Here is a 15,423-nt window from a genome sequence, read left to right on the forward strand (position 1 = left end):
ACTGCATATCAAACACTAGTAAACAAGAAAGAAGGCACTCTTCCTTGGGAAAGTGCTTGCGATTAAATTAAGAATAAGAGCAAGTTATAAAATTATACTTACCAATTAATTTTCTTAACCATTTAAAGAAAGAAGAAAGGCAGTAAAGATTAGGAGGCGGTATTCACAAATGCTATTAATATCATGTTATTAAAATGTAATTATTTGTAAGAATGATGATTATTCTTATTTCTACCCACTTTTCTACAATTAAGGTTAAAAAATTTTTTTTGAGCTGAACTGGAAAAAAAAAAAGGTGGGAGTGAGGAAAAAGCAATAGGCAAAGGTGAAAAAAAAATCAAAGAACAATCAAAAAAAAAAAAACCAAACAACCAACAAGTACCTTAGGGAAAGTCCTTCAATGCTTTGCTTTTGACTTATATGAAAAACCTAATCTGGTTATGCATGTGCAGATTTACACTCTGCTCACCTTCCTTTGCATGTTTCTGTTCCTTTCTGAGGGTGTTAGGGATTTGGTAAGCATCCAGATTATAAGGAACTTTTGTATTTGGAAATAAAAGTTAAGTCATTTGTTCAAATTCAGAAAAGGAGAATAGTGATAGATTTCCCAAGTACTGGTTCAGTTTGCTGTCAGCTAACACTGTTTTTTTTAAATGGACAATATATATTTATAAAACCAATCGGAGGGAATTCTTTATTTTCATCTTTTTTTTTTAATTAAAAATTCCAAGTTCTTAAAATGCAACTGCAACTAGTTCTGCTTTTCTGTGGTGTTCCAGGCTTACACCAGCCAGTTTGTATCCCTTGTCATGTTTGCCCTCATGATGTGTGATGACAGGATCTCCATGCAAGAGAGACGCAAAGAGATCATGCTTGGATTGAAGCGGCTGCCTGGTACGAAGATCTCACACAGTAGATTTTTATTGTCTAAGGGAGTGGCTAATGGGTGAAGTCTCTTCTTGTCCTTGAAGCTGTGGCTTTTAGCTACTTAGTCAAAAAGATCTTTCTTCTTTGGCACCTATGTGTTTAAAAATCCTTTACTGATATTACAGAATAGAAACATTGGTCTTTTGTTGGTTGCTGCCAATATATCATTGTTATTATATCGGTTCAGTTTATTGCCCTTTTTTCATAGACTTTGTTAATATTACTTCTTAACAGATTTGATTAAGGAAGTACTGAGCATGGATGATGAAATTCAGAAACTGGCCACAGAACTTTATCATCAGAAGTCAGTCTTGATAATGGGACGTGGCTATCATTATGCTACTTGTCTTGAAGGGGCACTGGTAAGTCTTCTCACTTATAATTATGTCTGTGGACTTAAGGACCTGGCACATAGTCATACTTTTAGATCCAGTGAAATAGGTGGCACTTTTGAAAATGTCTCTGTATTTATGCACTCTGATTTGTTATCTTGAGAAAGGGTCACACAATATTCAAAAGTGAATATCAAGAAAAGTACATTTTACCACCATGATTTGGGTTTAGCAAGTTACTTGGGTTAATTTGTTCTCCAAATGTTAATAAATAAAAGATTAAATTCTCTAGGTGTGGGATTTCATTGAAGTAAACATGAGGCAAGTAAAAGAACAGTTACAGAGTAATAGGAATATATTCATGATCACCTAAAATCTTCACAAAGTTTTTGTGGTTTTAAAATTTCTAATTAATGAACAAACTTCCAGTTACTTGTTGATAGTTCAGAAATAATCTATTAACCTATATTTACAGGTCAGAGGTCCTTTTATACTTTTGGATAAATAGTGACTTCAGACAACAGATTTTTTTTTTAAGATTTTATTTATTTATTTGACACAGAGAGAGATAGTGGGAGAGAGCACAATCAGGGAGCGAGGGAGAAGCAGTCTCCCCGGTGAGCAAGGAGCCCGACTTGGGGCTCGATCCCAGGACACTGGGATCATGACCTGAGCCGAAGGCAGATGCTTAACCAACTGAGCCACCCACGCGTCCCTGGACAGCAGATGTTTTATGTAATATTTACGTAAGAATGGGTTTTTGAATAACAGACTGAAGACTAATCTAGTTCTTTCCTGTTAGAAAATCAAAGAAATCACTTACATGCACTCTGAAGGCATCCTTGCTGGTGAATTGAAACATGGCCCTCTGGCTTTGGTGGATAAGTTGATGCCTGTCATCATGATTATCATGAGAGATCACACTTACGCCAAGTGTCAGAATGCTCTTCAGCAGGTGGTTGCCAGGCAGGTAAGTATGGGCTGCTGGGAGGGTGCTGGGAATTATCTAAGAGTTGGGTCACTAAAGCTTATTTGAATTTCATGACATTTAAAGTGATAGACCAGTGCCTAGTGGGAGGCTTACAAAACATGTTGAAGTTTACGTGTGAAGAATCTGAGATACTCAAGAGTTTTGACAGGACCCAGCTCCTAGATCTCATAATAAGCAGAACCAAGACCAAAACTGAGGTCCTAGTCTCCAGATCCTCTCCTCTCTCTTAGTGTATGCTGCTCCCTTTTAAGTTAATATTCTTAAAAGTATATTTCAGGAGAAACTGGATTTTACGTTAATATTACAGGTGTTGTGCTTAACTGCATTTTCTTCAGATCATTTGGCTTTTCTATAAAGCCCTGAAGATATTACTGTCTGGTAACTGAGCTCGGTATTTCTCAGTTGTGTGAGTTTAAACAAATTACAGAATCCCACAAAGTTTCCGTTTCCTTGGCTGCAAGTGAGCTCAATCTGAGTTATCCCTAGGATTGTGAGTCAGGGAGGCCACGTGTATATGTGCAGTGCAGAATTTGCACGTTCATGTGCAACAGCTCTGCCTTTGCTTACCAGTGATTGTGTGTGTGTGTGTGTGTGTGTGTGTGTGTGTGTGTTTCTTTCCCAGGGACGCCCAGTGGTGATTTGTGATAAGGAAGATACCGAGACCATTAAGAACACAAACAGAACAATCAAGGTACCCCACTCAGTGGACTGCTTGCAAGGCATTCTCAGCGTGATCCCCTTACAGCTGCTGGCTTTCCACCTTGCTGTGCTGCGAGGCTACGACGTAAGTGATGGGCCCCTGGAGAAATCTTGAGTTCACGTTTTACCTGGTTCAGTCTTAGTTTTCCTTCTAAATTTTTAGCAGTAGCATTTGAGAAATCCTTCAGATATTTATCTGTCACCTGTTACATTTGCACAGCCCAGTGTGTAGGTTACGTCATAACCTTTTCTTACCCGCTGAACCTGAAGGAACCTTGGAGCCTACCTCTATGATTGGAGATTTACCTCCTTGGGGAGTCTCCATGTGTTTTCTGTTTCCTTCCGGGTGGCTGGCAGTTCTTTGTTTGGGACGCCCCTGCACATTGCAGGATTTAGCATTCCCAGTCTCCCGGTCATCATGACAGCCCAACGTCCTGCTCTTACACACAAATCATAAGTCACTACCGACTGGCATTTCTAGTAAGAAAGGATTTAACGTGGGGAATTGGGCTTAAACAGACATTAGATGGCCTGGGGAAAGGCAGGGGAGGGAGGCCCCTGTGCCATCCGCCAGGGTAGGAATTGCAAGGAGCCACTACTGTTGGGGGTCTTGGCTGCTGTAGCACCAGGGTGGGCCACTGCCAGAAAGATTCGTGGAAGCTTTTGGCCAGTCTTACATTAGCTGCCTGAGGCCCGTGACCCTCCAGGTGGGCTGCCCCTTTTATAGAGGACCAGAGAAGCACTTCCTGTGCTGAACTGGCTCCTTTAGAATGCTTTTCCCTCATTTCAAGATTCTTAAGATACATTATTTGACTCTATTTTCTTTTTTTTTTTTAAAGATTTTATTTATTTATTTGACAGAGACACAGCGAGAGAGGGAACACAAGCAGTGGGAGTGGGGGAGGGAGAAGCAGGCTTCCCACCAAGCAGGGAGCCCGATGTGGGGCTCGATCCCAGGACCCTGGGATCATGACCTGAGCCAAAGGCAGACGCCCAATGACTGAGCCACCCCGGCGCCCCTTGACTCTATTTTCTTCTTTCTTTCTTTTTTTTTTTTTAAAGATTTTATTTATTTGACAGAGAGAGCACAAGCAGAGGGGGAGAGAGGGAGAAGCAAGCTCCCTGCTGAGCAAGGAGCCCGATGTGGGACTTGATCCCAGGACCCTGGGATCATGACCCGGGCCGAAGGCAGCTGCTTAACTGACTGAGCCACCCAGGCGTCCCTTGACTCTATTTGTAATGTTAGTTTTTTGTAGTCTGTAATTAAGACGGTTGAGGAACGTGTTGTTTTCTGGTTTTATACGCAAAAGTAATTTGCTTAGTCACTGCTCCTCTCACCCCAATCTATACAGTCTTTCAAATATTGCTTCTTTTGCAGGTTGATTTTCCCCGGAATCTTGCCAAATCTGTAACTGTAGAGTGAGGAGCGTCTGCAACTCTGGGCGATTGAGCAACACAAGACACCTTTTGTATTTAACACCTTGATTTAAAATTCACCCTTTGAAGCCTTTTTTAGTAAATCCTTATTTATATATCGGTTATAATTATTCCACTCAATTTGTGATTTTTGTGAAATTACCTCATATTTTTCCAGTAATTTGTGGGGGAGTTTAAATAATGGAATTTATATTGGAATCGTTACCACAGAGATTTAGCTCTCATTTTCTTTAAAGGATGCTGGGTGTTGGATTTCTGGGCCCTTCACTTCAGTCTGGGAGAATTGTGTGTTTTTAGAATAATTGGCCTTTGTTTTACCATGGTTCTATTCATTCAGCCCAAAGAAAGTGTAGTACATTTAATTTGGAATATCTAAAGCCAGTGGCAATGTATGCTAATGGTTGGACATTTAATTAAGGTTTTGTTAAGTTTACATATAAAGAGAAGATGCTGTGATTTGTTTTTAAATTTGTGTTTTGTTTTTAAATCAAACTGTAGAACTTAAAAACTGAAAGCTTTTCTTGGTGGGATTTCTATGTAAGTTAGGTTAACCTGAGTGTCTCAGACCTGTTGCTTGTTATCTGGAGGTCGAGTTAATATAGGAAGCTCGAGTATGGTAGTACATTGGTTTTCTCCACTCTTAACAACAAGTATTTGCACAATTTCATAGCAGAAACTTTAAATTTGAGCTGCTTTGGACAACTGACAACATATTTTTTCTTGTGAAGATGGGGGACCTCCAGGTGGGGTGTCCTACTCCTAGTTTTTCCATCTTCTAAAACTGATTTTTATTTCCTTGTATCTGTAGTTTTTTGTTTCATGTGTTTTTTTTAATGACTTGTTCTTTGAAATCACCACACAATGTTGCTGTCATATGTCTGAGATTAAATCAGTACTGATACATGTAGAATTCTCTAATTTTTGTCCCGAGGAAAAATTTCCTGCAGTGAATTTTAACTTTTTACTGCCTTTTTGCATAAAACTAGTACCATCCTGCCAGTTGGAAGTTCTTTGTAGTTTGGAAGATTTGCAAGTCTTTTGACTAATCATTTATTTGACTGTAAAGGTATATGCTGAGCTAGGCTTAGAGAAAGCTATATGCTTTACACTGATGCTAGTGAAGGATTGCATCGAATATAGTATTATTTCCTAGGTATATTTCTCTATTGTCTGTGTTCTACCCCTGAAATATATTTAGGAATGAAGAAGATACAAATAAGTAAAGTGATATCAAGGTGCCTTCAGCTGGTTTACGTCAGAAATGGAAATTAACATTTTAGATTAAAATAGAGTAGAATATTAGTTTGACATCCAACATGTTGTGAGTAGTAATTTCTTTACGGGGCTTTTTGGCCAAATCTTGGGGGTTATAGGGCAGTGTGTTTGTGTTTTGGTGAAGTCCTTCTCTTTCTAGAGTTTTTGCCTTTCAATTGTGAAGGTAAGATATTTAGCATAATTATTTAAGTAAATTCATGTTTTTTCTTTGTGTTTGAATTTCTTGGTGAGGTTAAGATTTTCTAATAGCTATTGCTGCAAGGGGAGCACAGAATTCTGCTTGTGTATTAGGGTTAGAAAAATACTTTGCATATTTTGAGGTACTTTGGAAGGACTGTCCTCCTAGGTGGAGACTAGAAACCTGTTTGTTTTTAAAAATAAAATAAGGTTACTATTGATATCATATATATATGTAGCTACTATAGCTATATTTATCCATTTTAATTGTTTCTGAGATTATTTTGTTTAGGCCTGCTAGTTTTAGTATGTGTATAGTGTCATTTCTTATGTTAAATTAGCATTTTGTGTCTGTGATTTGTATGGGTTTGTAGCATTTCTTAATGGTCTGAAGTTTGAGTCAGCATTCTAAGTGAACAAATACGTGAAGTCAATCATTAGTTTTCAATTTCTCTTTTTCTCTTCCTCTTTGTCTGTCTGTCTGTCTCTCTCTCTCTCTCACACACACACACACACACACACACACACACACACACTTACACTTCAAACTAGGATAAGTTCTGAACTGGATATCAAAAGCTGATATTGAAGAACAAAGAAGTGATATTTTCCAAATAAACATGGTTTCTCCTTCTTGTCCCTTCTTGCTTCTTACTTTATTTAATGTAGTGATTTTAAAATGCTTTTATGTATTTATTATGAACACAAAAAAAAGATACTCTAATGAGGCAAATCACTAATAAGTGTGCATGTCCAGTTAAAATGAATGTAATATTAACAGATAAGAAAATCTGATTTTTCAAGAAAGGTATGCTACAAAGGAGTCTTTTATATAAAAAGTTCTTTCTTGTAGTACATTTAAAGTTTAAATTCACTCATATGTAACTTAGAGTTCCTTACCTCAGCCATGAGCCCTTTTTAGGCTGGGGTCATGGGTAGCATCTCATACATGGCCCAGTAAATGATGGTTACTTTGCAGTCAGTTGGCTTTTCTGTCTTTTTTTAATTCCCTGTGTCAGGAATGAATGGGAAGAGGAAAATTAACGTTCACTGTTTTTAGTGTGCTGTAATTGTGTCAGCATCCTTTTATGGGCAAGTCACTGTGCCAGGAACTGGAAAGGACATCTTGTTGAAAGCAAAGTCTGCTTGTTGGGCAGACTTACCAGTGGTGAAGACCAAGATCATTGCGAGGCATAGGGTGAGGGAGTGGAAAAGGGGAGGTGAGCTGGGTTGTTAAATAATGGTCCAAGTTTAGGGGCGTATAATGTTCACAAGAGGTGGAAGATGCATTTTGTAGAGTGCACTCTTACCGCACACTGCGTAGACCATCTATCTGTGGTACGCTAAGGAAGGTAAAGGCGAAATGCACAAGGGAGAAAGAAGCAAGCATCAAATACTACTCAAGGGGAGTGGACACAGGGTGGTGTGCAGCTGGGGCTGGGGGTTAAGAGAGCTAACACAGATTTTCTCTCTTAGTTTTGTGAAAAGTTGTTTCTAAGATGATACCGTCTTACCCTTCTGAATACAGGTCTGTTGACTTAAGCTAATCGTGAGGACAGGAGGAAAAGGAGCCCTGTTTTGTTTTTTTTTTTAGCTCTTTGGTAATGTTCATTTGGCACTTACTTATATTGTCTTCAAAGAAGGAAGACCAGCTGAAATGTTTGCTTTAACAAACATATTTTAAGAAGTCCTTTGGAGTCAGTGTTTTATCTGTTTAAAAACTTAGGATATACTGTAACAATAAAAGGGAAAGACTAATGTTAACTATTGTATGTGACAAGTGATTTTTCTAAAAAGCACAATGTCACTGAAAAGTATTTGTCGAAAAAGAAATCATAGCTCACATGGAATTTGTGAAGGCCAAAGAAATGGAAGGGAATGGTAAAGGAAGGTATTTTAGCCTTATGTCCACATATTTAGTGGGTTTTGTTTACCAGACTGCCAGGTAAGAGCGTCTTCTTCATGAAAACGTACTGCAGATTACTTTCTTTGTTCTTCATGTTAGAATCTCAAGTTTAGAAGAATTAACACATCAGTTTTTTCTCACAATATTTAAGGATTATTAATATATCAGTATTTCTCTAGCTTGGTGAGTTTAACCATATCTTCAGATCTATGACATGACAACAAATAGGACTGATAACATTTGCTTTGAACCAATAATTTCCAGGCTTAAAATGAAAATCGTAGTTGACTAGCAAGATTGTAAAGTTATGCTGTATTAACTTGTAAGTCTGTAATAGCTTGATATCAATGTTATGGAATCTACCATAAATGATGGCTAATGAGAATGTTTTAGGAAATTCTTGAATTACCTTTCTTATGGTACTCAGAATGAATACAGAAATGATCCTGTTAGCTTTTTAAATGTTCTGTGGTTGACTTTTTGTGTTTTTTTTGTCTTTTTCTTTTTTTTTTTTTTTTTGCTAAAATAAAACTTTTGGTATTTGTTTAAATTATACTGCTTGTGAGCTGGAGATTTTAGAATCTTTGCTTTGTTTCAGTTTTCTGCTCTTTAAGATAAATGTGTAGTTTACTGAGCCATTTGGTCATTTCTTCCTCATGTCTTTTAAGTCCAATAACTCTAACCTTGAACTGTGAATAAATTACCAAAAGTTACTGAGAATTGCATTTTGAAGCAATTTGCCAATATTTGAAGTGTATACATGCTTGTAAGTGTGTTAAAGATTGTATTGCACTAAGAATGTAGCCAGTGTTTAGTTGTTAGTAAACTTTTCTGATGCTAGAATTCATTACTATTGCTTTTTAAAAGTAGAGATGATTGGATAAATATAATCAAAAGTTTCACATCTCCACTCCAACTTGCCAATTGTTTTAGAAAGGATCATTAGATAAAACAAAGGCTCTACTTTTTGATGTCATACTCCATAGATATTATACCTTCTCAAGTCTTGTAAAAATTTTTTGCGAGAATATTGTTTCTAGCGAATTTCTAGTGTATACAGTGATCAACAGCTTTGCGTAAGTGAATTGATAGTTGCAAAAGAAGGATATTTAAGATGGGTGAGTAGCAAGACTGCATGTACTCTAAAGTTTCTGTAGTATCTGGCAATCTGTTAATTATAGAACAAAGATTCCTTTTACAGGATCCTTTTATAAACAGCAAGAGAAAATCTCTATCCCTAGTGCTTACAGCCCTCGCTGTGTTCTGCAGGAGACAGAGTTATGCCAGGGTAGTTTGAATGAATAGCTGTGCTGTTTTGCCTTCTTGTAGATCCAAGCCCAGTCTAATCTCTGTCTCAGTGTTGCTGTGCAGCAAAGCCTGGGGCTGCCAGACAGCGTGGGTCATTTTTTCCATGGGCCACATTTTGGCATAAAATCCAGCTTTACTTTTATTAAACAGTTATCTTTGAATTCTCCTCAGTTGGCTAGGAGTATTTACTGAGTACTTACTAAAGGCCAAGAAATAATTTCCCTGAAAATTTAGAGGCCTGTTTTTCATTGGAGTGGCATTTAAGAAAAAGAAATTTTTAACTTTTTTGGATGAGGAAAAGAAGTAAGAGTTAAGTTTCTCTCATTAATCTGAAGGTAAATAGTTCTCGTTCATTTTACAAAATGATGTAGGAAAAAAATGATGTAGGAACTTTATTAGCTTAAACATCCTGGGGCTATAAACTAATCTTGTAATAATATACAGACAGGTTGCCAGGTTATAGGTTATTTAACCATCTTACCCTTCCCTGGAAGTATGTGTGTAATAAGATAAATTCATTATTCTCTTTTTGGTTAGCATGTGTACAAGAGATTATTTCCAAGATTGAAAGGCCACGTTTTGAACTTCATACTAACATGATTTATTGGCTCAAATTCCAAGATTCACGTATGTGTTTTCTTATATGTATTTCTCCTAATGCTGTTATGTAGCCATATTTTCCTTTTCATATTTCAAGAGATTTTTGAAAATGAAGTATGGATGTACAGTTGAAAATATGGAATAAAAAATGGAGCTTGTAAACAATTAGAGAAATGCTTTTTGGATAGAGTTATAGTTCTTTCCTTCCACTCACTTATCAGTCTACCTCTGTTTGTATAAGATTAAAAAGACTGTTTATACATATTAGGATGAAAGCTTTTGGCATGTTTTCATATGCTTTTAATTTCTGCAGTATACTGAGTGATTTAGAAGCATCCAACAATTTAAAAGCCAGAGCCTTAATAAGGTGTATCCTGGAACTCACAGCTGTTGCACACCCTGGGGAGTCTTTAGGAGCTCATTTTTGCCTCTACCACTCAGCTTTATGTGTTCCGAAATGGAGGTGAATACAGCGAGGTCTTAGAAGGAGAATTGCCAGGATATTTATGGAGAATTCTAGATTCATTATACCTAAAGGGGAAATGACCCCGTGGTTCTTAGCTAATACATTCTTAATTTGTGGGATGCAGAAGTGGCTGTCCATTAATTTTAGGTTGCCCTACAACATCCAGGCTGCAAAGGTCCACATGTACCAGGGTCACTACAGTTTGTTTCTGCCAATAGCTCCTTTCAGGTGACACTCTTGTCCTCATAATGTCCTCACTGATGCCAGTGTGGCATTCTCAGTCATGGATGTTCTGTGGCAAGTTCAGTGTGAGATGGACTTGTTAGACAGCTTGGTCTTCAAACAGTGCCCCTAATGGGATGGAGAATTTCTGAGACAATGAACGCTGGTAGTTCTCGGGCAAGGGAAATAGTAAATTCAAGTTTCTGGTAGACTTGAATACAGGTAGCCCATTCGATTCATGGGGGCTTTTTTCCCCCATTTGCTTTGTATGTAGAGTTATTTTGAAATATTGAGCATATTTGCTTTGACTTTTATCTCTTGCTTTCCTAATTTTGTATTTATCCTTTGAATAAAATGTAAACCCAATATTGAATTTACTTTTACTGCTGCTATGTAGAAACCTAGGAACTGTGGGAAATCCTTGTAAGATTTTTATCTCATGTTCTTGGTTATTAACTTGGAGCCATGTACTGTTACTAAAGTCCAAAGTATTTATTTGTTTGAAAGAAACGAATTAACTTTAAAACTTCTTAATATGTAGGGTTTTTGTGTTTTTTGTTGTTTTGGGTTTTTTTTTTACGTTTAAGTGAAGTGGCCTCTGCAAGCAGAATTGACTTTACTGACACAACATTAATAACTTAAGTGCTTTGAGTTATTTTCTCAGCAGAGACATATTTGTGTAAATTTGCTTGAGAATGCCTGGTTCCAGGAGTGAAGGGGACAGAATCTGGAGTTCCCCAGAACAGACAAAAGCTAGCTGACTTGTAGACACATTGGTCTCCTCAACTTGGCCTTCCTGAAGGGTGACATTCCTATGTTAATTGTCCTCAGTTCCTTTGGGCTCAATATGCTGAAACTGAGAAAGGGCAGCTCTGAGAATGTTGACATCCTATCAGAAGATAAGGCTGATTTTTAAGTTATTTTTTATTTTATTTTATTTATTTATTTTTAAAGATTTTTAAGTAATCTCTACACCCTAGGTGGGGCTTGCACTTATGACCCTGAGATCAAGAGTCACATGCTCCACCAACTGAGCCAGCCAGGTGCCCCTTAAGTTATTTTTTAAATTAAAGAAATCTGTCATGGCTTGGCTTATGCCCAAATAGGATGCCTCAAAACTTGGATCATTATTTAAATGGACAACGCTTCACAAAACAGTCAGTTCTTGCTTTTCCCTTCTTACCTTGGGCTGCCCAGTGTCCTGGGTACTCTAGGTCCATAGATCATATGAGAAGGGCTTGTGGACAAATGGGCTCTGCTTAAATGACACATAATATTTCTCATTGCTTAAGCACAATGACTTTGCCATAGGAGTTGCTTAATAAAATGCTTGCTGACCTTAAGTTACACTCTAGCATTTTTATTATTTTTTCTTTCAGTGCCTTTACTTGCTGAGTTACGAGTTTGATCAGGAAATCATAAATCACTACCAACTGGCATTTCTAGTAAGAAAGGATTTAACGTGGGGAATTGGGCTTACACAGCCATTAGAAGAAGGCCTGGGGAAAGGCAGGGGAGGGAGGGAGGCCACTGTGCCATCCGCCAGGGTAGGAATTGCAAGGAGCCACTACTGTTGGGGGTCTCGGCTGCTGTAGCATCAGGGTGGGCCACTGCCAGAAAGATGTTTGGAAGCTGTTGGCCAGTCTTACATTGGCTGCCTGAGGCCCATTAACCTGTCTGCAGTTTACCACCGGAGAATCCTTATTTCTACTTCTCTTTTCCAAATTCTGTACAAGTGGCTCTCGCTGGTGAAATCTAATTGGAACTCTGTGGCTAAGTATCCAGTAGAAGGGAGAACTTATATATCGACCAGTGCAGTTCACCCTTTGGATTACCCAGCATCTCTACTCACCCTTGTATCCATATGTAAATTTCCAAAGAAGAGAAAGAAGAATATCGTGGTTTTGCTTGACATGCTGCAACTATCCCTGTTGGAATAAAGACACACCCTCTTCGCAAGAAGAGAAGATACATTTCACAGATTTCTCCCTATGAGATGTTCACTTTTCTCCCTTAGTCACAATCCCCCTTGATATAAAAGTCATATAGTCTGGGGCACCTGGGTGACTCAGTCGGTTAAGCATCTGCCTTCGGCTCAGGTCATGATCCCAGGGTCCTGGGATCGAGCCCCGCATCGGGCTCCCTGTTCAGCAGAGAGCCTGCTTCTCCCTCTCTGCCCCTCCTCACTGCTCGTGCTCTCTCTCACAAATAAATAAAATCTTTTTTTAAAAAAAGGTCATATAGTCTTAAGTAGAATAATTAGAAGGGGGGAGGGGGCAAAGTTAATTACATAAATGTATATATATCAAGAAAAGACAACATACTAAGCCCTCATTTGTACAACTAGTCAAGAGTATATAGTTTATGTAAATCTATACAAGTACACACACATACAAATATATACATTTTCTCTTCCATTACCCATTTTGTGTTCCCTTTGCCCTCAGCAAGCACCCAGGTCGTTATGACTCTTGGCCAGAACTTTTTGCTTCTCTCTCTTTTAGCTAGGTTGGGACCCTCCCTCCCTTCTCCATTCTTGTACCTAAATTGGGGGCCCATGTGTGTAGAAAGGTGGCAGCAGGAATTTCTGGCAATATTGTAGAGATAGCATGAGGAAATTCCCGAGATAGAAAAGTTAATGCTGGATAGAAAAGACAAAAGCAAACTCAAGGAAAAATTCTCCAAAGCAAAAAGTAAGAAAGCATTACTTGGAGAAGTATGGAAGCCCATGGCAAACCTGGGAGGGGGGCGTCTGTTGATCTCCCAGCGGCTAGATCTTTTCAATGCTAATGGGCTGCACATGGGGGCCAGGAGACAAAGCCACAGTCTGAAGAAAGGAGGGGAAGTCAGCAAAATGGAAAACATTCTTGGCAAAAGAGTAACCCAGGAAGTATGTCAGAGAGGGTTATGACGAGGGGAAAAAGCCTTGGTTGTGGTGGGTGGGGGATGAGTCTCCCACGGGAATTCCTTACCACAGCTAGACCCCAGGCAGGTTTTGTGTCCATGTTGGCCCCACCTGTTTGTCCTAAAAAGCCTCAATCTGAGAGATTATTCACAGTGACCCTGAGTTGATGGAGCCCTCAGGCACCTGGCAGAAGCAAACCTGAATGTTCTGGAGCAATGAACTTGCAGTTACAAGCCTCAAAGCCTTCCCATGAGTATTCCAAGAAACAAGCTCAAAATGCAAAATCACAAACATGCTATCCTAAGTGAGAAAAAAATGACAAATGACAGAATCAAATTTATAGACTATTGCTCTAAGTGGGAGAGAGATTTGACAAAGAAGAAGCTGTCCGGCATTTTGACCACAGAGGCAGATTCGGGAAGGGTACACAGCCACCAGAAGCTGAAGAGACAAAAAATGGATTTTTCCTTAGAGTCTCCAGGGGGAGTGTGGCCCTACCAACACCTTGATTTCAACTCTGTGATACCGATTTTGGACATTTGGCCTCCAGAACTGTAAGAGAATAAATCTGTTGTTTTAAATCACCAAATGTGTGGTAAATTACTACAGCAGCCGCAGGGAAACAGATTCAGAGAACTTGCACATTTTTGTTGTATTTATTCCTAGGTACTTGATAATTTTCTTATAAATGTTATTTTTTAAAAAAATGTACAAAACAAAAAATTTACATTTTCTAGCTCTTTTTTTGATGGTATAGAACATTCAATGAAATTCTGTATGTTGACTTTGGTTTGCTGCAACTTTGCTAAATTCGCTTATTTCTCAGTGGATATTTTCTATGTGCACCATTATGTTACCTGTGAATAATACCGGGTTTGTTTCTTCCCTACGAATACTTACACATTAAAAAAAATTTTTTTGCCTTACTTTGCTGCCCAGGACATCCAGTACAATTTGAATAGAAATGGTAATGGGAACTTCTTTGTACTTCTAATCTCAAAGGAAAACTTTCAACGTTTTACCATTAGGTATTATATTTGCTGTAGATTTTTGTAGACACCCTTTATCAGGTTAAGGAAATTTTTTGTTGTTTTGTTTTTTGTTTTTCCCTATTCTTAGTTTGCTAAGAGTTTGTTTGTCTTTAGATCCTATATGGCTGCTTTATCAAAAGCTATTGACATCACATTATTTTCCTCCTTTAATCTGTTAATGAAATGGGTTTGTTGCCTTCCTAGGAGAAATTCAATCTGGCATTTTTAGGCTTTAAATTTCCCCTACAAATTGCTTTACGTTGTGATGTGTAATATTTGGGTTGCTCATTGCAAGATATATTCTTATTTCCATTATGAGTTCTTTGACTCATAGGTTACTTAGACGTGTTTCTTAATTTTCAAACATACCATTCTGGTTACCATTTTGTTATTGGTATCTAACATGGTCAGAGAACATGCCCTGAGTTATTTTAATCTCTCCAGTACTTGCTTTTAGTATGGTATATGGTCAGTTTTTTCAGGTGTTGTGTGTGTGCTTGAATTTAGTGTATGTATTAATGCTGTTGCTGGAATGGTATTCACTAGGCCCATTAGGGTTGTCAGTTGTGTTGGTCAGATCTTCTATACCCTTGTCGGTTGTTTTGTTTGCTTGTTCATTCGGTTCCTGAGATAGGTGTGTTAACGTCTGCGATGGTGGAATTCTCCCATCTCTTCTCATGCAACTGCTTTGTAGATTTCTTCTCATATATTTGCTTTACATATTTTGATGTTATAATGAGATGTATGCACACTTAAAGCTATTGTTGATGAATTGAAAATTTTTCTTATGAAAGAACCCTCTTTGTCCTCTAGTTATAAACTTTTACTTTAAAATTCAGCTTGTCAGGGCACCTGGGTGGCTCAGTTGGTTAAGTGACCGACTCTTGGTTTGATCTCAGGGTCATGAGATGGAGCCCCACATCAAGCTCTACGCTTAGTAGGGAATCCGCTTGGGGACACTCTCTCTCCCTCTCCCTCTGCCCCTCCCCTCTGCTCACTCTCTCTCTCTCTCTAAAATAAATAAATCTTTTAAAAAACGAAATAAAATTCAGCTTGTCACCGAGTAATATAGTCACAGCAACTTTGTTCTGGTTAATATTTGCATGATACATATTTTTCATCCTTTGATTTTCAGCCTTTTTGTATC

The 15,423-nt window shown here is 38.2% G+C and overlaps 1 protein-coding gene across 2 annotated transcripts in view; it reads left to right on the top strand.

Moving 5' to 3' along the window:
* Positions 1-10,706, top strand: part of GFPT1 (glutamine--fructose-6-phosphate transaminase 1) — a 57,248-nt gene extending 46,542 nt beyond the window's left edge. For both annotated transcript variants that reach the window (XM_036088474.2, XM_036088476.2), the window contains 5 exons: positions 780-894; positions 1,162-1,289; positions 2,062-2,229; positions 2,873-3,034; positions 4,328-10,706. In XM_036088474.2, the coding sequence (XP_035944367.1) occupies positions 780-894; positions 1,162-1,289; positions 2,062-2,229; positions 2,873-3,034; positions 4,328-4,372 (618 nt within the window). In that variant the 3' untranslated portion in view covers positions 4,373-10,706. The remainder of the gene's footprint in view (positions 1-779; positions 895-1,161; positions 1,290-2,061; positions 2,230-2,872; positions 3,035-4,327) is intronic.
* The last annotated feature ends 4,717 nt before the right edge of the window (positions 10,707-15,423 follow it).

This window comes from Halichoerus grypus, chromosome 10, assembly GCF_964656455.1.
Source record: "Halichoerus grypus chromosome 10, mHalGry1.hap1.1, whole genome shotgun sequence".
Taxonomy (NCBI): domain Eukaryota; kingdom Metazoa; phylum Chordata; class Mammalia; order Carnivora; family Phocidae; genus Halichoerus; species Halichoerus grypus.